This window comes from Acartia tonsa, chromosome 6 (assembly GCF_053477335.1).
Source record: "Acartia tonsa isolate MP-2025a chromosome 6, ASM5347733v1, whole genome shotgun sequence".
NCBI classification, from domain to species: domain Eukaryota; kingdom Metazoa; phylum Arthropoda; class Copepoda; order Calanoida; family Acartiidae; genus Acartia; species Acartia tonsa.
The window spans coordinates 22,890,497-22,916,832 of record NC_137265.1 but is presented as its reverse complement, the minus strand read 5'-3'; the positions used below and the strand labels follow the sequence as shown (position 1 = coordinate 22,916,832).

General features: G+C 31.2%; 4 protein-coding genes across 14 annotated transcripts in view; 3 read left to right on the top strand and 1 right to left on the bottom strand.

Annotated features, from left to right (window-relative positions):
- Positions 1 to 1,678, bottom strand: part of LOC145322145 (serine/threonine-protein phosphatase 4 regulatory subunit 1-like) — a 180,418-nt gene extending 178,740 nt beyond the window's left edge. For 3 of the 10 annotated variants that reach the window (XM_080163944.1, XM_080163950.1, XM_080163946.1), the window contains exon 1: positions 1,631 to 1,652. In XM_080163944.1, coding sequence (XP_080020070.1) covers positions 1,631 to 1,637 — 7 coding nt within the window. In that variant the 5' untranslated portion in view covers positions 1,638 to 1,652. Of the gene's footprint in view, positions 1 to 1,378 lie in introns of all 10 variants that reach the window. The other 7 variants (XM_080163948.1, XM_080163952.1, XM_080163947.1 and 4 more) reach the window with 4 other exon arrangements.
- Positions 1,679 to 3,361: 1,683 nt separating this feature from the next.
- LOC145322144 (uncharacterized) lies at positions 3,362 to 9,225 on the top strand. Of its 2 annotated transcripts, none has more exons than XM_080163940.1 (5): positions 3,362 to 3,674; positions 3,990 to 4,110; positions 4,515 to 4,949; positions 5,586 to 5,658; positions 8,350 to 9,225. In XM_080163940.1, exons 1-5 carry the CDS (start codon positions 3,457 to 3,459, stop codon positions 8,685 to 8,687), a joined length of 1,185 nt encoding a protein of 394 aa, XP_080020066.1. In that variant the 5' UTR covers positions 3,362 to 3,456; the 3' UTR covers positions 8,688 to 9,225. The 2 variants fall into 2 exon arrangements, with proteins under 2 accessions (XP_080020066.1, XP_080020067.1); XM_080163941.1 differs by lacking the exon at positions 8,350 to 9,225 and adding an exon at positions 6,728 to 8,277.
- Positions 9,226 to 9,597: 372 nt separating this feature from the next.
- LOC145322138 (uncharacterized) lies at positions 9,598 to 16,821 on the top strand. Its single transcript, XM_080163934.1, has 18 exons — positions 9,598 to 9,869; positions 10,186 to 10,276; positions 10,761 to 10,946; positions 11,259 to 11,383; positions 11,687 to 11,788; positions 11,970 to 12,004; positions 12,346 to 12,400; positions 12,601 to 12,657; positions 12,975 to 13,087; positions 13,449 to 13,507; positions 13,820 to 13,917; positions 14,127 to 14,251; positions 14,430 to 14,601; positions 14,920 to 15,000; positions 15,354 to 15,424; positions 15,875 to 15,908; positions 16,252 to 16,312; positions 16,431 to 16,821. Exons 1-18 carry the CDS (start codon positions 9,735 to 9,737, stop codon positions 16,541 to 16,543), a joined length of 1,713 nt encoding a protein of 570 aa, XP_080020060.1. The 5' UTR covers positions 9,598 to 9,734; the 3' UTR covers positions 16,544 to 16,821.
- Positions 16,821 to 26,309, top strand: LOC145322137 (uncharacterized). Its single transcript, XM_080163933.1, has 15 exons — positions 16,821 to 16,876; positions 17,263 to 17,578; positions 18,144 to 18,365; positions 18,694 to 18,842; positions 19,900 to 19,948; positions 20,556 to 20,620; positions 20,964 to 21,048; positions 21,385 to 21,533; positions 22,006 to 22,224; positions 22,692 to 22,772; positions 23,263 to 23,355; positions 23,791 to 23,871; positions 24,442 to 24,512; positions 24,977 to 25,010; positions 25,536 to 26,309. The coding sequence occupies exons 2-15, from the start codon at positions 17,266 to 17,268 to the stop codon at positions 25,716 to 25,718; spliced, it is 1,794 nt and encodes a 597-aa protein (XP_080020059.1). The 5' UTR covers positions 16,821 to 16,876; positions 17,263 to 17,265; the 3' UTR covers positions 25,719 to 26,309.
- Positions 26,310 to 26,336: the final 27 nt, after the last annotated feature.

The following is a 26,336-nucleotide window of genomic DNA, read 5'->3' as shown; positions in this document are numbered from 1 at the left end:
CCCCCCAAAAAATAAAAAAAATCCAACCCCCAAAATTTTTTTTTACATTTTTTTGTAAAATCTCAGTAACTGCTGCATGATCAAATTGGGCTCTACCCTTCTAGGAATATACCTACTGGTCCTCTGGTGGTTTTAAGCTATTTTCTTGGGGGGTGGGACACCCCAACCCCCCCAAAAATAAAAAAATCCCCACTTCCCAATTTTTTTTTAAAATTTTTTTAAAACAAAAACCAGTAATTGGGGTGGGGGAACCCCACTGCAACATGGGGTGAAGCCCCCATGAATCCCCCCCCCCCCAAAAAAAAAATCTAAATATTTTTTTTTGAATTTTAATTTTTGTGTATGTGAACAACTTAGGTCTAATTTTTACGAATTGAAATTTTTGTGTATACGGCAAACAACCTGGGTTTAATTTGTACAAATTAAAATTTTTGTGCATAAAGCGCACAACCTGGGTTTAATTTTACCACAGAGTAATTAAACAAAGAATATTTTTTTGAATATTTCTATTAAGGAGGGTTGACTTCCCAAAACTATATAGGGCAAAGCCCCTAGAGGCTAGGGGCGAAGCCGCTAGTATGTTATAAAGTAACTATGCTACTAAAATAGTAAACGAATAAAAAGTACTTATATCACTGAAATATGTACTTATGTATATGTATATTTATGTTTGAAAACGGATTGATAAGAAATGATACAATTAAATCAAAAATGACCACAATGAAAAGTACACATATAGAAAAATTAATTCTTAGTCATTAAATATCAAAAAAATCTTGATATTTATGAACTCCATTTTACAGATTTATGCAGGAGCAAAATAGAACTTTAGGCTAGAACAATAGGTATTATGTATCTTAGCTATTGTTTTAGAAATTCAAATGGTACAATATATGCCTTTAAATTTATTATTGTAAATTAAAAAATAATAGATATAGATTATGTTCTTAGCTAGGAATTTATCAGTTCTATTTTTACTCATGGAAAGAGTTTCTTTGTTCGACTCCGCCCATTTAAATTAACAACTAGGTATAACTAGTTTTGTTGTTATAAAATCAACAATAACAAAATTATTGATAATAAGAATTAGGCAAGTACGTATTGATATTTATAGTTTTTGGAAAATGAATTAGACTTATTTTAAGTATGATCAAATTTTGAGGCAAAGTTATAAGAAAAAAGGTCAGAAATTTTGAAACATTAAATCAATTTTCCATATAAACAATATGATTTGTTTTAATTTTTTAATTGGACATGAAAAGAAAACAAAGGTCTTTCAAACTTGGGCAAACATTGATATCCATAACTTGACCAGGTATTTTTTTAAAGAGAATGCAAGTAGCAATTTGTGTAAAGAGATAAAATTAAATAATCTTACATGAACCAAACATTTCTTATTTGATCACTTTTAGCTCACTGCGACGTATCTTTCTAAAACGTAAATAAATCAAAATTCACAAGTTTCTATCTCTGTTATCCGTAGTGAAAGGGGTTAGGTCATTGTTAACGTTTATATACTATACTCAATAAAATTCACTTATTTAACGATAAATTTCACTTCCTATCGCTAATTTCACTCGGAGGATATGCAAAAATTGTTATTGCAAAAAATGGAAACAAATATTCTTACCCGCCATCTTGTTTTGGTCTGATTTTCTGAAGTCAGGGTTGCCAATCTCAAATTTTATTCTGAAAAAATTCATAAATATGATAATTTCTCATAAAATTGGAATAAAAATCATCTATCATATAAAGAATAACCTAACTACCATTTAATTAATGTAAAAGTTTTAAATTTTTTGTTTTATATATGTGTAAATATTAGAAATTTAACAACCTAAAACCTGAAAAAAATTTGATTAATCATTAAAATATTTGGATTTTCTCTTCTCCTAAACTACAAAACTTTTAAGAATACATCATTGCAGTCATTCCTATTGGTTATTTAAAAAAAAATAAAAATATGTCAAATATATTTCACTTTGAGTTTGCAACTTTGTTTGAAAGTTTTCTGTTATTATTGAAGAACTAAAATAAGAGTTGCTATTGGCTTGATTATCAGTGTCTTCTTTATTATTGGATACAGGATGTAAACAAAGAAATATCTTAATTTTCATTAGTTGTTATATGTTCTACTTTCATCCTATTGGCTAAAATTCCCCTTTATTATTTTGGATTGGTCAACAAATAAGAGGAAAATTTAAGTTTTTTTCTTACATTTTAGGAAAGTCAGCTTTTCATGAAAATAAGAAAAAATCTAAAAATTTCTTAATTTTAGATAATGGACAGAAATAGAAAAATTGCAATAAAGTAGAAAAAGCTAGCTTTAGAAAAAATCACATAGAACGAAAAAATCGTCGCTAGATGTCGCTCCTACAAAAGTGTCAACAATTTCATGTTATGTTCACAGCCGGTTACATGTTTTGTCGATAAAATAATGCTTTTCATCGACTTGAATAGATTTAATCGTCAACAAACCAAATGAAATAAGATTTTAAAATAAAACATTTAAAAAGAAGGTCATTCATTAATTATAAATCTTTTATCAAAATAAAAAATTTAAGGTATTTAGTAGCTGCGCAAGAAGTATTATCTTTAACACTTTAAAATGTCGTTTTCGTTTGTAGTAAAGACGACAAAATATGTTTATTTACATATCGATCCTTTCTGCAAAGCGGTTTTTAGTAAATATTTGTTATTTATAAAAACTTAAAAATTATTTCTAAATAATTGAATAAAATTTTTCAAGTATTAAAAATGTCCTAGTTACCTGAAAACAAAAAAAAAATATTTTTTTCTATGATTTACAATTAAAAAAAAAAAACATTTTAACTTACTAAAAGCCCCGATTGTTTTGGTTTGATGGCAGTCGCAGAATAATAAAAGTAATCGATAAAACCACTGCGGCTACTTCACTAGGAAAGTCTTTCAGAACAGAAGCAAGGGAATTAAAAATGAACTATTATAGAAGGGGAGCTTTCTCATCGCGCTAGCGGTGGTTGGTTGGTTAGGCTAACAGGGATTTTAGCTGCAAAATGGATCGATATTTTTGTGATAGCTAGCTAGTTATTTTTACGACTTATTAATAGTTATATCTTCAACAATTTAAATGACTTATTTAAGTTTTTAAGTAAAGTTCCGTGTGTATATATTTTTTCTTTAATATGCGATTTCCATTCACGTTAAAAACCGATATTATCATACATTCAGATCTTCGAAGTTTGCGCGCGCGTCGACGAAGTAATTGGCTTTGATTAATCACCGGTGAATAAAAGTAAATGGCATAAAGCTATCCTTAAACCTATCTGTTTAGCTCACTTTATTTGTAATTTATCAAATAGAATGTTTAATTTTCAGATGATTTAGATTCATATCAAATAATGATTCGTTGAATTTTAAATAATAGTCAACAAATAAATTTAAATTCACAAGATCTCAATACTTGCATTTATAAAAATGGGTGAAAATTTTTGCTTAAAGTGGAACGACTACGACCGAAATTTGACCGCGACTTTTTGCGAGCTGCGGTCAGATGCAGAGCTGCTGGATATCACGCTTACCTGCGACGATGACCGGCAGCTGCATGCGCACAAGGTGATTTTGAGCGCGTGCTCACCGTTTTTTAGAAATATTCTGAAACGGAACCCACACGAACACCCTTTACTTTATTTGAGGTAAGTTTATTTTAAAAGTAAAAAGAACAATTTTCTTAAAGAATCCACTACAGCCATATAAAAAGAAAAATTGATGTTAATATATATAATGAAAAATAACAATATTTATATGAAAGGACATCTAATTTCCATATAATCCATTTATTGACTTTTTTAGTACGTACTGATCATTTAATGTTTTTGTAGATTCATAAAACAAGATTTTAATGTGTACGTAAGTTAAAATATCTTTTACAACTCGGTTTTAGGGATAAACAAAAAAGGTGTATGATTACAAAAGTTACCATACTTTAGTAATAAGAATATTTTTTTCAGAGGTGTGAGGTACAAAGAACTAGAAGCAATCCTGCATTTTGTTTACAATGGAGAGGTCAATGTTGGGCAGGATGAACTCAACGAGTTTCTATTAGTTGCTGAAGATCTCAAAATAAAAGGAATGAAAATGATAGATTGTTATACTTAATTCCAAAATATATTCATAACTCTAGAGGAATTTTTCATTCAAAAAAAAGCTCAACTCTCAATTTCTCTATCAATCTAGAATTTGGGTTTTTACATTGTCAAATTATTTTACAGCATTATGTTGCTTCGCCCTTAGCATCTAGAGACTCTAATTCAAAGGGGAAGAAGGGCGCAGAAATCCCAGAAATAGCCTAAATCAAAAGCTAGACTTTGCTTAAGATATAATCAAGTAGCCTTAAACTAATTCATGTTAATCTTTCGTAAAATCAGTTTGGTGGTTAGACAAAACAAAACATTACTTTATATAACAGGAATTCACTTTTTTTACTTTTAAAACAAACATTATCATTATTTATCATTTTTTAACTTTTCAAAGGATTAACACAAAGTAATACACCCGAGGAACCCCAACAACAACAGATAAATAAACCAAAGAAAGAACCCAAACCAAATATTCCAAATATAATCTCAATAGCATCTCTGAAGCGTAATAATGAAAACAACCTCAATGCAACATCTGTACCTGGAGCCAACAAAAGGCAAAAAATGACCTCCTCCTCCTTGCTAGAATCTAAATTAATGGCCAACGCTAGGTTGCAGCAATCTAAGAGTTTGTTCAACTCTAATTCGGATATCATAGTGCCAGGAGCTAATTCTCCTAATGGCGTGGCAGGAATGGACAAGGATGAGGTTGAGCTCGAGGAGGATGATATTGCAGATATTACTGTAGAGGATGGAGAGAATGAAACATTTGACGAATCCTCAATCATTGAGGAGAACTATGAGGCTGAAGATGGAGAATATATTTCAGGAAAATTATTTTTACACCCTTTTTAATCTTATATTTCAAAAGAAAAAAAATGGAATTGGCTTTATAAAAGGGGGGAGGCGGATGTGCCACTTTTTGAAACCAAAACTAAAAGTCAAAGGAACTCAACTAAAAAAAGAGTTACAGGTCTGACATTTTGCATGGCAGTTGCTTTATAGGGGTACAATATGGAACTGTGAAGAAACGGCGGCGCAACCGCCGAGAATTGCAAACAAAAAATCGGCGGGAAACGGCGGTTTTCGGCGGTTGCGCCGCCGTTTCTTCACAGTTCCATATTGTACCCCTATAAAGCAACTGCCATGCAAAATCTCAGACCTGTAACCCTTGTTTTAGTTGAGTTTCTTTGTTGACTTTTAGTTTTGGTTTCAAAAATTGGCACATCCGCCTCCCCCCTTTCTTACTTAAATCATATGGATTATATGAAGTTAGTCATATTTCACATATCTTTAAAAGCTTTTCCTTCTGGTATAGTATAATAATGCAATTGAGAAATAAATTATTCAAAAAATATTTGATTTATTAATTTAAATTACTAATCCTTAACTTTCCACTTCTCGTTTTTGAAGAAATAGTCAATTTTTATTCGAAAAGTATGTTAAAAATAATGATAAATAATAGGAGCCGAAGGATATCAAACAGAGTCAAGCTACCAAGCTTCAGCCACCAGCACTGATAGAACAGAATCTACTTCAGGTGAGAAATGAACAAGCCTTGCAACCCCGCCCCCCCCCCCCCCTCTGCATGCTCCTACAGTGACAAGTATTCTGTAGAGTTGTAATAGGACAGACACACAGTTGAAGAAAGTTAAATTTTTCCCTTTTTTAGTTTATATAAAATTACAGAATACTTGTTTCTGCTCCCTGTTTTGTGAAATTGTGTGGAGAAGTAGTTTATAATTTTTTTATGATTTATTTTGCAACACCCACATTTTTTTGCTTGTTTTAGATTTAGTTTCATTAGACAAATTTGCATCTAAAACCTTTAGGTACTTGTTTTATGTCTCGCCTTCTAATTTTTCTCGAAAAATAAGTTGTTCAAGGATATTCAGTATAATTAAAAAAAAACCATGTCATTTGTGCCAACTACCTATCATTCAAATTATGTATCTTTTATTTTCCTTTAATTTTGTTTTGGATTTTTATAAACCGACAAGAATTACATGTAGATTTTTAAAATGTTATTTATAGCTACACAAAAATGTTTCATATTTGTTAATATTCATGTTGTTTAAAAGTTTTTTTTTCTCTAATGTTATTATTTGTTTCATGTTGTTTGATAAATTATGTTATTTCTCAATTTTCTAAATTTTAGCATTGAGATACAATTCTGAAATTCTGGAGGGAGGGTCGAGGGGACATTGGGCTGTTTATTACAGTAGTTCCCAAAGTTTTACAATAACGTATCTAACTTGTTGACTTAACAACTTTGGGGGCTGGTATTGATTATTAATTGGTTGGTTTAAAAAGTTGAGTGATCTAACGTTTCAACCAATTTTGATTTATAGAAGGATAATTTTGTGAATTATTGATTGGAAATTTTATCATTTTATCGGCCATTGTCTTATCTCTTTAGATCCTTGAAAATCTGTCTTTTTTTTTGCGTAACTAAGTAGAAACTTTCAGTTGATTTAACTCCTACTATGCTATTTTGTGCATTTTTTAATTTTGTCTAAATTGATTTATTAACATATTCATTTGAAGTTCTGAAAAGTGTTACTTTTTTCGACTCAAAAAATCAATTGATATCCTCAGCCATGTTTTAGGATTGTTGACTCACCGCGGGTATGTGTCCTGCCCAGTGTGTATGAAGCTGATGTACCGGAAGAACCTGGCGCGTCACGTGGCGGTCAAGCACACCAACGCGGAGCCCGTGCAGTGCTCCCTCTGCGAGAAAATGATGAAAAACGGATGGAGTCTGAAGGAGCATGAGAGAAAATACCATGGAATTTTTCAGTCTGATAAAGTTTTGGTTGGCCACTCAAACGATGACGGGTCTTCTGTTTAGAATTAAGTTTATGGTTACTAATTTATTTTTGTTTAACTTTAAGTAAAATAACTTATTTTACCATTGGACCATCCGCTATTACTCCTATTCTCATTCTTTTTGTATTAAGCTTAAATCCTGTGCGATTTGATAATTTTTAAGAAGTATTTTAGATCTCCATACAATCTTGCCTAACACCAGATAGGCTGCAGAAATCGAATGTGAAAAAAGATATTTCTTGATAGGAGGTGGACCACTGGGAAAATTATAGGTTTTTCTAAACCTTTTTAATTTGAAAAATATTAAATAGTTAATATAGTAATGTTTTAGGATGATCTACAATAGTTATTGCTATATTTAAACAACAAATTTTTATCAAAGTTCGTTTTTTAAATACAAATGTAAAATTTTGTCATAAAAACACACATCGTTTATAGTCAGTATTTTTAACAATATAAATGTGATTTAAAAGATCTCACCAAAAAGAATTAAAAGTGCACCAAAGAAAACCAAAATTTGCCATATTTATTGATTTATATTATTATTTGAAAACTTTGTTATTTATAAACTTTCATTCAGTATCGTAAAAGATTGTAAATATGTTGTAATTGTAATAAATTACTAAGTTTAAAATTCCAAAATTTCTCTGAATTTAATGTTATTGGTTTTAGTAGCATGTATTGTATATTACCCAACCTTGTTTTGTTTTGTTTCGTGAATAGTTTTTCCTTAGTTTTTTTTTATATAAAATGGACTTGAGAATAAAGGATTATTTTACCCAAAGAAATTATTTTTCCTTAGTAAAAAGTATTACCTATTCATTAATACAAAATGCATTTTTTTTGCTGATTTTTTCCTTTTTTTACATTTTCAAACAATAAAATAATACTTAGGTACACGTTTAAAGCAATATAAATACCTAGCTGTTTTCAAAATCCTTTATTTTTCATTTGAATAATATCCTTACTTTCAAATATCTAAGAAATGCCATTTTTTATGCCTAGATGAACTGAAACATAATTTTTTGTCTTGTGATGCATGTCTTATTTTATTTTATTTGTACATCAAATTGTATTGTCCAGGTATTTTTGCATAGTTTTATAACTTTTTGTAAGTAAAAATGTAGGTTGTCCCTTACCTAGTCCCTTTGAATATGAATTAAATACAAATAGGATTTTTATTAATTTACTTTTAAGTCCTTTGAAATCAATTCAGTTTCTAACCAATTAACATACATGGCTATAAATTTTCTGTTTGACTTTTTGAGGAAATTATTTGCCATTACAAGTTTTATAAGTTTTTACTTTTAAGATAAATACTTGTTTATTTATAGTAACTTAACCCTTTGTTGTTCCTAATCTTGAAATCTCAGTAAATCTTAAGTTTATTATTATTTTGCAGGACCGAAGCGGAACTGTCCTGTGTGTGCCAAGTCAATCCACAAATCCTCTCTGAAGCGCCACATTCGCACTGTACACACTGAGAACTTCAACATCCAGTGCCCCGACTGTCATAAAAAGTTCAAGAACCTCGAATCGCTTGACTCCCACCGCCGACTGACCCATAGAATTACAACTTCGGCTGCTACCACGGCAGCGGTGGCAGCTGCCGCCGCCGTTGCAGCTCAACAACACGCTGTTGCGTCCATTGGCAATGCCAATGTTACTAGCATGGAGAGCTTATCACAACGACTGCTGGAGGGATTTCTGAAACCTGCTTTTGGTATTCATCAAGACTGAACCATTAGCCCATTTAAAGGACATATGCAATACAAAATATGTAATTGGGCTCTAAGGCATAGAAATTGTATATTTTTGTAGATGTACATATATCAACCCTAATAATCGAATTTATCAAGTTATAAAATATTTTTTTAGCATGATCTCATTTCGAATTAAGCTTATTTGAACTCGGTAATCAAAATTAAACTTACCAAAGATTTAAAGCATTTTTATCTAGTCATAAATGATTTGATACGTTACATTGTAATACTGTATAAACCTTAATACCTTTTAAAATTTACATTAGTTATCAATGTTTATTTTTTGTTCAATGCTCAAATGAAAAAAATCTCCCAAAATATTCTATCTCATTGAACTTGCATTTTACCAAAAACAAATAACATTCCAGTAATAAACAGAAAATCTTTGTATTTAGTGAAAACCGTATGGTCTGTTTATCTTAGTCATATATTGTATACCTCAATAATATTGTAAGAAAAGAAAACTTAATATTTTGTCTAGTATTCGTATTTGATAAATAAATACCTAATAAATTGTTATAGTACCTATCTAATTAGTCCAATGTCTTGATCTGTATTCCGTTTGAACAAATGGAAAAATATTTGGTGAAATATCCAGTTTGTTTCTAACTTATATTTTTCAGATATTTCAGATAAAACGTATAAGAGTAAAAGGATTTGAAACTTTTGGCTGAGAAATATTATTTGATGCTTTTACATACAGTTTCTGAACTAATAACACATCCCCTCCCCTCGCCATTTTATTTTGGAATTGAATTTGGATAAGTTTTTTTGTCCTATCCTATCCTCCCAGCGAGGCTAAGGTAAAATTTCAAAACTATATCCATTGATTTCTATAAGAAATTTTTATAGTTTTTAATTGCTTTTTTTTTTAATTTACTAAACGTATGGATTACTCCAAACAGTTTGTAACCTTTCAGGTACATTTATTGCTCATAAAGGCCACCCTTGAAAAAACTTCAAACATCTATTTACTACAAAAGTATCAAGAATCAAAACACGAGACTGTATAGATAAGAAAGTTATGAATATTTTCAGAGACAAAATGAAAATGGAGGAAGATTTGGGGGTGGGGGAAAGTGTGGGAGGAGCCGTTGTAGACATAAATGGGGAAGTAATGTGGGATGGTCAAGTTGTTGTTCATGGTCAGAGTGAACAGGTAGGAGGGTGCAAGCTTTTGAGCCAAAGAAGGAATTCCTCCAAAAAAAATGTTGCAGCAATGAGATTAGATAGAGCCGTAAACTATTATTAATATTGGTGCTTTGTTGAATGTTCTCATAGATTTTTTAAAAGGCCTTAAAAAATTTAATTTAGATAGCAGTAAGTTTAGATGAAGCTTTTTGCAAGAACATTTTTAACCTTACTTAAATTCCACTAAAAATGAAAATAAACAAATAGTACCTACCTAAATTAAATTGACTAAGTTATTTATAGTGATATAAATTAAAATCTTGCTTAATACATTATTATTGTAGGGAGTAAGTGATATTCAACCAGAAACAGTTGTAGAAACAATAGAAAGTATTATTGTACCAGATACTGATACTAAACCTGTACAAACTTCAGGAATGTATATATTTTTCTTGCTAATAAGATTGATACAACTTTTTTTTTAACTAGGATTATTTGTTCCTTTATATCCAGTAATTACAAAATATCCTAAGAGGGAGTGGACATTGGGCTGTTTATTACACTAGTCCCCTACGATTTAAAATAACATTCACTTAATGTTGGCTTAACAACTTTTGGGACTTTTACTGAATTTCGATTAGTTGGTTGAGTGTCTAAATGTTTCAACCACTAATTTTCTACAGATGGAGTAATTTTGTGTTTTAACAATGGGGATGTACATCAATTTATCGGCCATTGTCGAATCCCTTAGATCCCTGCAAAATACTACAGACATACATGCCCGGTCCTTTAAAGTCTGGGAAAGGGAATAGGAAGAAATAATGTACAAGCAAGCCATAATTATAAAGTAGCTGCGCTAATTTAGTCTTTCAATCACAACATTATCATTATCAAAACTTAAAATAAATATATTGTGCAGCTAGAGGACAAAGAAGAAAAAATGGAGGCATAGGGCTGGTTGCTGATGCTGGCAGTGCACTTGGCAGCGCTGTCTACTGCATAGCCAAGTGTGAAACTCTGCTGACGGCTGCCAATGAAGATGTATGTGATAAAAAAGCCTTGGTATCGGTACTTGTGAAATTAAAGGATATTAAAGATAATCTAGGTAGGTAAAAATGTAACATAGCATATTAGAAAAAGCTATTTTTTTATGTTTTTGTTTTGTATATTTCATTGATCATGATCAAATAACAACAGTTGATACTCAAAGTATATTTATGAAGGTTTATTACTGAAAGATGCTTTTTAGGGGGGGGGGGGCGAGTGACAATTCTCCTTCCATTCAATCCATCCATTCCATTTCCTAAACTAGTCATTTACCTTCCTAGGACTGGAAGAAAAATAACCATGGTCAAAGCCGTTTTAGAGATCTTACTGTAATACACTATAACAACAATTTATTTATTTTTTATTTCAGGAAATCTGCTAGATGAGTTATCTCGATCAGTGATTAAACTGGATGGGAAGGATGAGTTGCCCCCATTTATGATCGATGAATACCTTGTCAAATCAGAACTATCGGAGGACCAATATAATACCGAGGAAAGAGCAAATCATTAGCCCCAAAGTTTTATACTTCTTATTCGTTAATTTTGAATTTTGATTTGTTGGTTCACGAGGTTGAGTTTTAAAACTTTTTAACCACTAATTGTAATCTATAGAAGGGGTTATTTTGAGCATCCTCATTAAAAATGTACATCAATCTATCGGACATTGTCTTATCTCTTTGGATCACTGCATTTCAGTGAACCAAGTAAAATAATTTATAGGACTTTCTCAGACAGGTTTTTTCTTATTAAGATTTTTATGCCACAATATTAGTACAAGATTTCTCTTAATTATCAGAATCTGAATGACGTTGATGATCTGGATTTTAGTTTTCCTGAAGATTACTCTGACGATAAGGATGATAAAGATTTTTTACCTCCTTCATCAAGTAAAATTAAGGTGAGCCTAAATTTTTTCACCAATAATTATCTAATGAAATGTCATGTGGTAGTTTTGTCTCTCATTATTGGGGGTACATTATTTAATAAATATTTGTCTAATCCCTTTGGATATATAGAATTCGAATAAAGAAAAAAAAGTAATGTTTACTTACACTAACCTAACCTAACTTTTATTTTAGGCTGAAGATGGGGAAAATCGAACAAAATATAAAAGGTATTTCTTTTTCTAAAAAAAATGTCAACTGTAATATTTTCCATAAGTAGGTACGCATTTTTGCATATTTGTAAATCAAGAAAAATAAAATATGATTTATGTTATCTCTCCGTGAGAAGATTGAGCACTGAATTCAATACCCCTTAATTTGAATAAATTGAAATAAGAATGGGTGAAAGAGCAATTTTTTTCCCTAACCTTTAGGAAAAATTACCTGCCGAATTCCTGTACCGAATTAAACCTAACCTAACAATGACCTAACAATCACACTAATTCCCATACTAAAAAAAGGGAAAAATACTTTCTGATTAAGAATTGTTGATATTTTTTTTCTGTTTTAGAAAACCTATTTGTTCCAACTGTGATTGTAGATTTAAATCTATGGACGAACTTGAAGTAAGATTTAAATTTTTATGTTTTTATGTTTAACGCTTTCATATCTATAAAATACTCGTTTTTCCTAATGGAGAAAACTGCTTTAAACCTAAGCTTACCTAGGTATTGGATTTTTTAAGTATGGTATCATTACGAGTTAATAAATATATTAACTAGGTACCTAGTTATTTAACTTTTATGATTTTATCTTCATATTTTAGGCTCATAAAGATACATGCGAATCTAAAGGAACCTTCTCTTGTGCTCATTGCCATAAAGTAAGTTTTTTAACTCTTTGCTATTTTTAAAAGTTTTTGGATAAGATAAAATCACTTGCTACAGGGAAAGAACAATAGACGAAAATTTAATCCCCTTCCCTAATTATGTTTTTAAAAAGTCAATCCTTTGGAAGATCAAAATTCTAAAGGAAAAGTGTGAAAGTATGTTTTCCATATCCAGTTTTTCACTCCCAAGAATCTTTAGCTTACCAATCTCAAAAGGAGTTTATAAAGTTTGGGTTTAAGAATTAACTACAGTTTATTGTTGATTACAATTTTATTATTGATAAATGAATAATTTAATCTTTGTATTCTAGATATTTCCAAACGTTAGAAAGTTGCAGCACCATGTAAATTTAAAACATATGAATAATACCTGTGATGTCTGCAACCAAAGTTTTGATTCAAGAAAGAATTTGATAAAACACAGGTATGTTACATTTTTATTTTGAATGAATCAGTGAATTATAGGATTCTGATTAAAGTGCATTGTATATATTTGAAGTGTTATTTGTTTGGTTATTTCCATGGAGAGCAACATAATAACCCTCCCAGCCACCCCCCCCTCCCCACATATACTCCATAGAATTTTTGTTCTACAGATCAAAAGATAAAAACTTCTGGGAATATAACTAATTGGGAAGCTTTTTACCGACAGATCTTTCTGTGGTATATATGATTCTATACAATTGAAAACTTTATCGGTCTAAAGAGTTATTTAGTGTGTGTATTAGCGAGTTACTTAAAATATATGAAACTATATACTTACACGGACAATTTCATTATTTTAGGACACAAGAAAAACATCATCCTGACGAAAAGAAGATTTACTGTGATAAATGTGATAAAGGAAAATAATAATTCATACCTACCTACCTAATATTTATCTATTAAAAAAATAGCAGAATTTTTTTCAAGTTGTTGCTTCCTAAAAATTCTGAAAGGTTCCCTTTTTCAAACTTTCATAGGTACTTATCTAAAATATGAATTTTAATATTCTAATAAGATTGATTCCCTACAAACGCAAAATAGCCTTAAATCATAAGACTTAAATTATGTAGGTACCAGTTGGTTTTTCTAGAAATTACAGGACACACACCTTTGCATATTTAGCTTCTTGGGTATGTACCTAGATAAAATTTTAAATTATTTTTGTGACCAGTTTTGTTGTCAAGAAAAGCGTATGATATGCATGTGGAACAATTTCATTCAAAGAAACATGTTTGTACCAATTGTGGAGAAGCTTTTGATCTGCTAAAGGTAATCTTAATTTAAAATTTTAACCCTTTTTCTATTTACAAAGGAATTATTACCTAGGCTTTTCTCATTTGCTGTTAAATTAATTAGAATAAAATTTTATAAAAGGCGTATTTCTCACTAAGTCATCATGATTAAATTATAAAGATGACTTAGTTTTTAAATCAATTCTTTTCATTACAATTTAATTTTTACTTATTTTTTCTTTTAAGGAGTTACGAAGTCATATGAAGGATGTACACAGAATAAAATTAAAGAACTTTTCATGTGGTACATGCAATGAAGTTTTCCATGATGTTGTCTCCCTGCAACAACACATGAATATTACTAATCATAGGTAAGTAGGTACTTAAATTACTTATTGTTATTTATATATTGATAATATTTTCAATTTTGCTTCAAAATGAGATCTTATCAGGCGCTCTGAGGTAAAATGCCGAAACAAAGCCTTTTGATTAATTTTCAATCCAAGTAAAAAATGTATATTATACTAGACCATAATTTTGCTATTCTAGTACGTCAAGCACATGTGAGTTTTGTGGGAAAGTTTGTGCCTCCGAAGGAACTCTGAAAGTTCACATGAAAATCAAACACACGCAGAAATTTGAATGTGATGAATGTGGTGAAGTTTTAGAGAGTAAGATGGATATGAGAAAACACAAAGCTGCTAAACACGCCCCTGAACAGGTGGAGAAATCTTACTAATTTTTGATAACTCTAATAGTTATGTTAGGTTAGGTAAAGTTGGGTTCATTATATCTTTAAAGCCTTGTTAGATAAGCCATATCAAGTCTAAAGAGAGGGCCCTGCTATTTTAGTTAGGGTGATGTTTATTATTTGAATTTCATCTGGTTGTAGTTCATTTTATCAATCATCTTTGCAATTTTAATTTTATACAACATTTATACTGCTATACATTAACTTCAAATAAAAAATTCTAAGAATAATGTTTCAGTTGGAACCATTAGTTCCATTACTTAATATTTCATTGCATATTGCTTTCAGCCTTCCCAGTTTGTATGTCAAACGTGTGGTCACTCTACAAAGAACAAGGATGCATTTAGGCATCATCTCAAAATTCATCAGGCACATAATCTTATATTTTCAACAACAAAAAACACCATTTGTTTTTGTTTTAATTACAGAGATATATTTTTTTTTCAATCTGGGATTTAAAGGGATAAGACAATCTCCGGTAAATTGATGCACATCCCCAATGATGATACACAAAATTACCCCTACTATAGATTAAAATCAGTGGTTGATACGTTTGGACACTCAACTGAATGAACCAACCTATCAAAAATTCAACAAAAGTCCCTAAAGTTGTTAAGCCAGCTAGAAGATATAAAGGTAAAACTTTGGGGGCTAGTGTAATAAACAGATCAATACCCCTTTACTCCCTGGTTTGAATGATAAGATTATGAAAATTGTCTCAGGCTAAAAAGCACAAGTGCGATGTTTGCGAAAAGTTATTTACACTCAAGCATTCCCTTACTACACACTACAGGAAATTTTAAAAGTCAATTATTCTTCAGAGTATTAGAGTAATTGTGAATCCATAAAAAGTGATGAATTCCTAGATTGATACAATTAAGAAACATTTTAATCTAAAACTATTTTTTCTGATTTTGTGATATTTCAGGGGTGTGTATATTCTGCATGGGTTACCCTACTAAATGGGGGAGGGGGAAATATGTTAAAAGAGAAAAAAAAGGTGCTCTAAATACATTTTTCCCTATCCTTTGGAAAAAAACTAGAAAATATGTGGAAGGGGTAAAAAAATAAGCAAAATAATAAGTACTAGAATCATTTTTCTACTTTTTCTTCTATTTCTGGGGGGAAAAATAGAGGAGGAGAATGAAATATTTTGCATCAGGGGAATAAATGAATCTTGTGCAGAATATAAAAATTTTTCTTAAAAGGTTCAATTAAATTGACTTTTGATTTTGAATTGTAGAATACACACAGGAGAGAAGCCTTTAGTTTGCCAGGTAAAGATATGCAGCTACTTCATAATAATGTATTTCCGTCGTCCGTACGTTATTTAATATCTTAGGATACAAAACTTAAAATGTGATAACTCAAAATATGTGCCATTTATTTCTCGAAACAGTTATACTTTCTATTTTTCTTCAAATGTATGGCTATGCCTAATTGTCCTTGTTTGTAATATTTAATATCAGATACTGGAATTATTAGTTACAAATAACAGCTTGTTTTTAACTCAAATTGATAATCTGTTAATTTTATAATTTTGTTTAGTTGAGATTCTTCGCAAATCACCTAAAGATTTTAGTAAAAAAATTGCAATCAAATAGAAATATATCTTTATAGATTTGTGGAATGAGGTTTAGAAAAAGCAGCGGCCTTTGTCAACATCGAGCTATACATACAGGTAAAAGAACAAATTAATTTACACTTAATCAATCATTTACGCATAGATATAATGGACCTAAAAGCAATTCTATTGGTATATCATGCTTTTACTCTAAAATAACATTATTTTAATTCAGGAGAAAAGCCATATGTCTGTCAGCTGTGCGGCAAAGGATTTGTGCAGAAGGGTGGCCTCAAAACACACATGAAATCTCACATTTCAGGATCTTTGCCTATTCTAAAGGAATAGGCTCTTTGTAAAGATTGATAAATATTGACTCTTTGTATCTTTACCTTATTTTCACTCGAGTTGCAAATGGTTAATGTTTAAATACTTCTTGTATATTATTAGAATAAATTTTTGTTTGTTCTTTGTAAATAACTTTTTATTTATAATACAAAGTACCTGATTTACTGATAATTGGTGGTAAAAATAAGATATAAGTCTGGTATACCATTAATAATATAATATTAAGCTCATTATTACCTAATGATTTAAATTTTGTATTTACACAAATATATATTTTCAGAAATAATGTTATCTAGATTTTAATCTTTAACAAAGCAAGAAAATACAAAAAAGGTAAGAAAGTAATTTTATGTAAATTATTTTTACAATTACAAAATCGTGGGATATAAATATATACCTAGGTAGGGATTATGTAAAATTACAGCAAATTATCTTTGGCGCATTTGGGACTTTCCCAGGTATTGAAAGGAATAAGACAATGGCCGATAAAATTATGTACATCTCCAATGGTGATACACAATTTACACCTTCTGTAAACTTTCTGGGCACTCAACTCAATGAACCAACAGATCAAAATCTTTTAGAACTCAAAATTATCAAGCCAAGGAATAAGAAAGCATTATTATATAACCTTGGGGACCAGTGCAATTAACAGTCAAATGTCCCCTCCCTCCCTCGACTTTTCTATCAAATATTATCAACATTTTTGTCTTTGTTAGAAAATGGAGGATGAAGGAGCGCGGTATCTGGCCGAGATGAAACATTATTCCTCCTATGATCATACAACAGATCATGGTATGAGGAACGGCACCATGGACCAACAGCTTGCTGGAAACATGACCAACACCATGACCGGCCATGATCCAAGACAAAACTTTAATAATATTGACCCAGTTCCTGTAATTGTAAAGAATGACAAAGAAAATGAAAATTCTTTTAATGATAAACTAGATGATTGTGATGTGAAGCCAGATTATATTGCCAAGATGAAATTTTCTAATGATACCAAACCATTTAATATTGATGAATATCCAGGAAAATACTTTTGATTATTGCTTAGTAAAACAAAATGTATTACTATTATTTATTACTAGCATTTAATGCCCCTTTTTCAATGGGGTAGAAAGAGTAGGGGAGGTAGAAAATCTATACTAACCAAGACTTTCAAAATTTACAATAAGGTAGCACAAAATCTAAAATGTAGAACTCAAATCAGTTCAGTGGTTAGTTAGGGTGGTATTAACAGACTGACAAAAACTTCACCATTATACATATATTCAAATTAGCGGTTCCGCCCCTAGAGTTCTATAGGGGCACTTGAGGGAAGTGGGAGTGAGTGGGGGGGGGGGACTGACTACATTTCAGTCATAAGTAAAAAAATATGGAAGATATTTTTTCCATTGTCGATTACCCTCCCCCTAAATAGTAATAAAACTTCCCTGGACCTTTGTAAAGCTTCACTAAATAGGAGAACTAAATTGTTCCAGCGGCTATCAAGATTTTAAGCAACAGACACTGATAGACAGAAATTCCGTTACTCAGGTAAGGAAATTCCCACTTTTCCTCTCTTCAGTAAATGTAAACAAAGTATTGTCTCCAGATACTCTAAACACACCCGGAGTACCGATGAACAAACGGGAACCCCTATGTGATGATCACCCTACCCCCGAAATAGTTGAAAACGCTGAAATAGCTCTGAACAATGCTATCAGTAATCTGACAAACTGTGAGACCTTGTTTAAGAATGTTACTGAAACCGCGACAACCAAGTTGTTTGTTGCTTCTATGCTCACGAGGCTGAGGATTGTCAAAGAGAATATAGGTAATAATCTTCTTTTTCGTTTTGTAATATTTTATTGTCCTTCTAGCTGATATCTGAAGTTTATATTTCTTATATTAATGACCTGCGGGTGCGCTCCTAGCATGTATGGGCATGACAATGGTAGGAAAGGGCAGAAAAATGGTCTAAACCCACCCTGTGACCTATGTGAAGCTTTCCAAAAATTTAGAATTCAATCAGTTCAGTAGTTATTGAAAACTTAAGCTACAAAAACATACTACTTTACATAATAGGATAAAAAATCGTACTATATGAAATAGCTCATTTTTCCTCTAGTTACAAGTATGATAAAATGTGTTCTTTACTTTAGGCAAACTGCTGGAGGATCTTGAGAAAGGTGAATCTGTTTATGAATCCTCAGCTCTGGCTGTTAAAATGGAAACAGCTGCCATTGATGAAGAATACCAATATGAGGTCAAAGCTGAAATTCCGTCGGATGGTGATCTATTTGATGATCAGGTATAACTATTGCTTGCTTGGCCAGCTAAATTTCATAAAATAAGAGGGTTATATTGTGTTTTTATGGGCTCTTTTTTTGAATGGGTATCGAAGGACAGAAGATAGCCTAAAACTATCCTTAGTCTTAATCTCAAAATAAAATAGCCTAAAACTGTCCAGGGAACTATGTAAAGCTTAAATGGAGATCTCAATCGATTCAGTGGTTACGGAAATCTTAAGCTTATACAAAAAACTCTTACTACTTTATAAGGATAACTTTTACCAAGTAGATATTTAATAATTTTCAAAATGCAAAAAAAAATACTTCACTTCGTAAATTGGAACAAAAACACACCTTGTTTTGTGTGAAGATATAGCTTGACCCAACACTGTGTGCTTGCCTCTGGAGGATCAGTACTTCCTCCCGCTGGCAGCACTACTGTAGGTCTTAGGTCTTTCAGATTAGAATAAAGTGATACCAAACGCTCAAACATCCGTTATTATGATCTGAAGTGAGAGAGACCCTGTTACCAACTGTACATAGCCAATGAGAGAATATACATCTTATGGACAATAGATGGATACAATCACAATAGGACATAGTACAAGTAACAGAGGCTCTCTCACTAATAAAATGTTTATATTAATATTCAAAATTGATTAAGAATAATAAAATGTTTTTTTTCACTTGCTTATGCTAAAATATGAAATGTGTAAAATTCTCAATAAAAATAGATATACTGTATTTTTATAAAAACATAAAATAAAGAGTTTTAAAAGCCATTGTTAAGAAAGTTAAAAAGCCATTTGAATTAAGATTATAAATAATAAAAAGTCTTGGATGTCCCAATATTAGTTCTGTAGATATGTTTCTTTAAATGTTAGGACATGAGCAATGGTGGATAAGATTTGGTGCTTTGTTGTATGTAGTTTATGACTTTATTTTCTTTGGATTTGTTCTGGCAAATGTTGATATTCCATTGTTGATGGATAACCTAAACAATGGATTATTACGCTTCATGCATTATTTTAAATAAATTTAGAAATTTAATTGAATTCATTGTATTGTATTCTCTAGGATGACCATGTGGATGACTATGGTTCAGATGATGAATTTTTACCTGAAGGTTAATTTTCATTTATTCAAACATAAAGGTGTTTAATCCCCATCTATTTATACATTCAAGCATTTGCTTGCCGCCGGGGATTGTATTGTATTGTATTGAATAATTCTCTGAGAATATCGAGGAGAATGTCTTTTAGTCTGCTTCAATCCATTTTCACTATTTTCACAATAATTAGTCTAGCTGATGAAGCCGGTCATAATTAGATTTTAAAACAGCAACAGTTCCAGATTGGTTCGATTCTCTGCTCAACGCCGTGTCATAGTCCAGAACGTATAACGTTAAGAAATGTTCCTACTGCTGCTATGTCATATGAACGACATTAATGGTTAGAGTAGTATCCAGAAAAGGAGATATAACTTCCCTAAGTTATCCTTGGTTATTTAACCTGATGTCAAATGACCAGGACATCAGCCTCTATGACGTAATTGACGAGACAGTCAAGACAAGATTCATTTGCAAAAAGTGTTCAAATCATCTAAATTGTCTAAACCTTATGGGCAAAGTAACCAGATATATGGATTTTGAAAACTACTTGCCACAAAGATATCTATATATAAATCTTAATTTAATTACAACTCCATTCATAATTAAACATTATTTATTTTAGAAAATATCAAAGTTAAAGCTGAGAACGGTGATAGAAAAAAGAAGAGAAAGAGAAAATCTCGCAAGGCAAAAGATTTTTCATGAGATATTGTTACAGCTTTTAATTTGTATAGTAAATCTTCTTAAGAGCTGGGGTGCATATTTTCCAATTTTGTTCCTTATTCCCCTCTTCTTTTCTTGCAAGCGTTAAGCATAGAGAAAAAACGTCACTCCACCTCCCTTATATTCAATCTATAACAAAAATGAGGGATATTAACGATTTATCAGTGCTCCTCAACCTTCACTTTGATGGAAAGCACTTATTATTGTTCCCTTATGAACTGAAGCTTTAAACAATTAGGGTGAAATAAATCTGCCAAATTATCCTTCAGTTGAGACTTACGGAAATTTCTAAAATCTTTTTCCCTAGACAAATTGTGATAAATGTGATGATGTGTTTGAAACTCCTGAGGAATTAAAAGATCATCAACAGTACTGTGAAGCAGTACCATCAGGTGAAATTAAGTATTACATTAACCATTTGATTTCACAACTTTTGCTTACAAGTGTTATCTTACTATAGATAGCTATTGAATTTTTTTTTTTACTACAGCTTTGGTTTATCTTATGATAAATGTTTTATTTCAAAAGGGGTAGATGCACTTAATGATTTTGTATTAGTGAGGTTTTAAAGCATATAAATAAATGAAATTTTTTTTTCTTCAAACATGTAGAAAATTTTTTATTGCTATAATCTATGATTATAACTTTTCAAAGTACCTCAACTCGTTAAATACGCTTATTGCAACTATCCCTTTAATATATATTAATACCTATGATATACTATTCAGAATCTTTCAACTGTGATTTCTGCACCAAAATATTTCCCAGCCAGAAGCGTCTTTCATCGCATATTGAGAATAAACACTCAACGAAAAAAACTACCGAGCCAGGAGGATATTCTTGCAAGAGGTGTCCCTCGGTTTTTGACTCGCTCAAGGTATGTATTTTTAGAATCGACGCTTCTCTTTAATCCGAAATGTCCGTCTGAAAGTCTGTCCACAAGAATCATGAAAGGAGAACGTATGCAGCTATTCAAGACCAACGTCTGAAATTGTTGTTCAAAGTTTCCTTCACCAATGGGCATTCAGCATGTAATTTATTTTTGTCCGTCGGTCATACTTAAAAGCCAAAACATATTTATTTTAAATGTTTCGTGATATTCTACATTATTTGTACTGAATTTTTATGACCACTGAACAAGCGCTCTATATCTGATATTGTCTATTAGTCCAACCATATTTTTTTGTTCTCTGCTTATGAATATTGTCGTTCTTGCTAATAGATATAATGTTTCTGTCTGTTTCAAATTACCAGCAGCAGTAATTGAAAATGTAAAATAAAAATCTAAAAGCATTTCTCTGTAGGCCTTAGTTGCAAACATTTATAAAATTGATCTTTTTTATTCTCAGGATAAACGTGACCATGTTCGTCTAGAACACGGGAACACAAGGAAAAGGAAGAACCAATGTGGCACGTGTCAGGAAATATTCGACACCTGGCCCCAGCTCAAGTTGCACATCAAGAAAACGAACCATGGCAGTTACACGTGTGAGTGGTGCAGTAAAGGTTTCATCTCTGAGAGTGGCCTCATGATACACATTGAGAACCAACATTCTCAGAAGTTCAAGGCAAATTTATCATGTCTAAAACAGCATAAGAATTTTAAAATAATTATAATATCAAGACTTCTTAGGTGAAAACACTAAGAAACAAATGCTACACACACACACATACAAGAATGAAGTTATGTATAAATAGCGAAGCTGAGATTTTCAGTATAGAATGATATATGGTAGTTAAGAATAAGCAGCAAAGGAGAAGTCGATATTCAACTTGGTTTTGACTTAATATACATTTATTGGTCAGTGTAAAACAACTAAGATAAATGCCTAAACATAGTAACCCCATTAATGATGAGGCTTTAAAATCAGCCAAACTATCAATGTTGTTAAGCACTCCTATTTTTCTCTGTAATATCTTGGATTTAAATGATCGACATTATCTCATACAGTTAGTTGAAGACGGACTGACAATATAAGTTATAGAGTAGTTATGCTGCATAAAAGTAACATGATATGATCATATTTGTAATTAGTGCGAGCACTGTGGTGAGATTGTTGATAACAAGCTTGAGCTGAAAAGACATGTTACTGCCAAACATATGGAAACTATACAGGTAAGGAAAAGATATATTCTAATTTATGATTGAGTGTGTTAAAAAAAAGCACAGAAATTATTATTTTGTCTCATTTCAATGTCAAAGTTTTTATATACTTAGTGTCCGACCTTAAAGGATGGCTCTTCTTGCTTGATGGCTACTATTAATCAAAGCAACTCAATTATCGTTACCAGAAAATTCGCACGTCCTTATAAAACATGCTTATTTTTTACTTTTTAGAGCAATTTTTTATGATATATTTATCCTATTCTTCTGGAACAATGATTCGTAAAACAACTAGGTATAATATTTTAAGCGAATAATCTCTATAATCGAATCCTAAATTTATTAATATGTCCTTAAACAGTACCTATCCCGTATTTGCTCAATTTGCAACAAACTACCGTCTTATTTTACAGCTTCGCTTTTATGGAAGTTGTCATCCTTGCTTTTAATGTTTCTATCAATGAGTTTTTGAGAAAAGTAAGATATTATTTTTACATTTTAGAAATATGAATGTGAGATATGTGGTGAAGTATTAAAGACAAAGAAGGGAATGGGAATACACAAAAGAGCCAAACATAATCCCGATAAAAAGGAGGTAAGGTATTACTCATGCATGAATCAATTTTCTTGATTTGCGTAGGGTCCTAAATTCCTAAGTTAATCATTATTCTTCCTCCTTACCGACTAGTGGTATCACAGAGAAGGTTTTTGACAAATTGCAAATTATTTTATCAATCATTCAATTTAGATTTAGTTCATTTTCTTTATTTCTAATTCTAATTTCTAATTATAGCGCAGTGCGTTATAGAATACACTATAAAAAAATCACGAAACCTACACGTTTTTCCAGCTGTCGTTGGGGGTCAACACATAGTAGAATTGACGACCTTTACATCTGCCCCCCAATTATTATTTTAAATTCATTCGCATATTGATTATACCTATTCCTGCATGGGACACCACTCTTAGTTTTATCTATAGAGTGTTCACTTTTAGACACCTATTTTATCAAAAACAAAATTATTTTCAGCCTTCAGTATATGTTTGTGATACCTGTGGCCATCCCTCTCCATCCAAGGATGCCTGGAGGCATCATCTTACCATTCACCAGGAAAATACATCTTTCTAAATGGATATAAGATATGCGTGGATATGTTGACAGTGGAAAGTTTGTCGCTAATTTAGATTGCTAATATTAACCTCATTTATTGGTCAGTTTGTTCATTCAGCAGAAGGGGAGGGGATAGGGTAAAGTGGGTAGATGGGGTGGTATCGTTTTTTAGCCAGCTGCGAGCATCACTTTATCAGAGTACATGAAAATCTGGTGCAATATCCAAGTAGGCAATAATAAATCGATTTCTATTAAATATACTTCTAAAATTACAACTTTCAATCAATACTTGTTGAATAAAAAAGAAAGTTTGGTTGTTAAGCATTTAACTTTTTCTTAGATTTGTCAAAAGGAACACTGTAAAAATGATGATGTAAATGCCTGTAAAAAATCTTGTTTTATCTTAGAAGTTCAACAATGTAGTACATCTGCCTAATTAAATTCAGGATAGGGTATGCAAGTGATGAATATTTAGCAAACTTATGATAAGGTCCAAAAACACTACAACAAAAATCATAATGTTTATTTGTGTTAATTATAACATGTTTTGAAAGATGATTTTGTGCCTAGCCTAAGAAACACGAGTGTACTGTCTGTGGTAAAAAGTTTGGCCACAAGTTCCCTCTCACTGTTCACTACAGGAACTTATTAATTCAGTTCACTGATTACCAACATATTTAAGTAATTAGCATTTTGTACCAAGTAGTTTTCTGATTTGAAATAGTTCATCATTATATTATTTTATTCGCTCTTGTTCTAAGCTTGGTCAAGATTTACTATTTTATTAATCCTTATATAAAACTAGCAGGGTGTCTGTCTGTGCGTAACGTAAGATCTTGCTAACCGCTAAACCATCATGGTTTTATTTTACATTATAGCTTCTCATAGGGCATAGGAAGGTAAATAACTATTTTTAGGGTGGGCATCATCACTCTCCAAAGAGATATCACCCCACAATTTTTTTACTTGAAACTAATACGAAGAATTATAAGTGGGAGGGTTCGACTGCCCCCTCACCTCAAGTATCCCAAGAGGCCTCTAGGGGCGTTGCTACTAGACATTTATCAAAAATAACAACTGAAATTAATAATATTTTTCTCAACAGAATACATACTGGGGAGAAACCTTTGGAATGCAATGTAAGTTTTTTCTATTATTTCTTTTTTCTTGAATTTTAAAAAGATTGCTAAAAGGGGGGGGGGAATGTGGTGCCGCAGGGTTGGTTATAAGGGGAAAAATTTTGAAAAAAATAACATGGTCTCAAATAATTCCAAATTGCCTAATTCGGCGAGAAATGCAATAAAAATTTTTTTTGGCGGCGGCAGAAAATGGCGGTGAACGGCTGGAGCGGCGGTCCCGCCGCCGTTTTTTTTGAAAGATACCAAAACTTGGGGTAACTAGTGACCCAGCCCAAAAGATTTTACCCAATTATCTTCAAAACTAAGGGAGTAGCACCCAAAATAAAATTGCTGGTATGTTGTGGCACGAGTCACCACATTTCCCCCCCCCCCTCCCCTTTTTATGTAAAGTTTCCCCTTACCCAAGCACGTCCAGTATAACATTAACTTAATCTTTCAGTCTGCCCGTAAAAGAGTTTTGATTGATAGTTTTAGAATATTTTTGATAAGTTATCAAAATTTTCCCTGATATCCTTTCTGTTTTAGATTTGTGGTATGAGATTCCGTCGCCACAACAACCTGCACGCCCACAAAGCCATCCATACAGGAGAGAAGCCTCATGTTTGTCACTTGTGTGGTAAAGGATTCACACAGAGTGGTAACCTCAAGACTCACATGAAATCTCACATGTCCGGAACATTGCCTGTTTTAAAATTCAAGGATAATTAATACCGATATCATGAATTAGTTAACCATCTACAATTATTCATAGTTTTTTTTTTTAATTTGAATATATATGTAATATAACTTTTATACCCTTACATCTTTAATTTCTTTAAATCTGTTTTACTTAGTAACATCGGTAAAGAAAGTTAAAAGTATTTTTTTATATTAAAAATGACATTTCACATTAGACAGTATCATTCTGAATCTACAAAGTGGTTTTTTTGTATTTAATGTTATTTATACCTAATAATTTTGTTTTAATAATTTGTTAATGACAAAGGAATCTTTTGTCTATACTCAAAAAAACTATATTATTACTCACTTTATGAACTTCTGTAAAAAAATTGCACTTATTATTTTGGATAGGTACTAAATATTATTTAATTTTTATGCAGTTATTCTTCTTTGTATTATACAGAATCACTTTTAAAAAGTTATAAAAAGCTATCTTTCTATGATTTTTTGTACCTGCTTATTTTTTTATATATATTATTAGGAATTATTGTTAAACTTTGTTTATAAAATAAAATATTTGCTACAATCAAACCAATGTTTTTAAATGTAACTGGTGAGAGGAAATATAAAACTTGTTAACTTTCTTATTTTATAATATCTGAATTT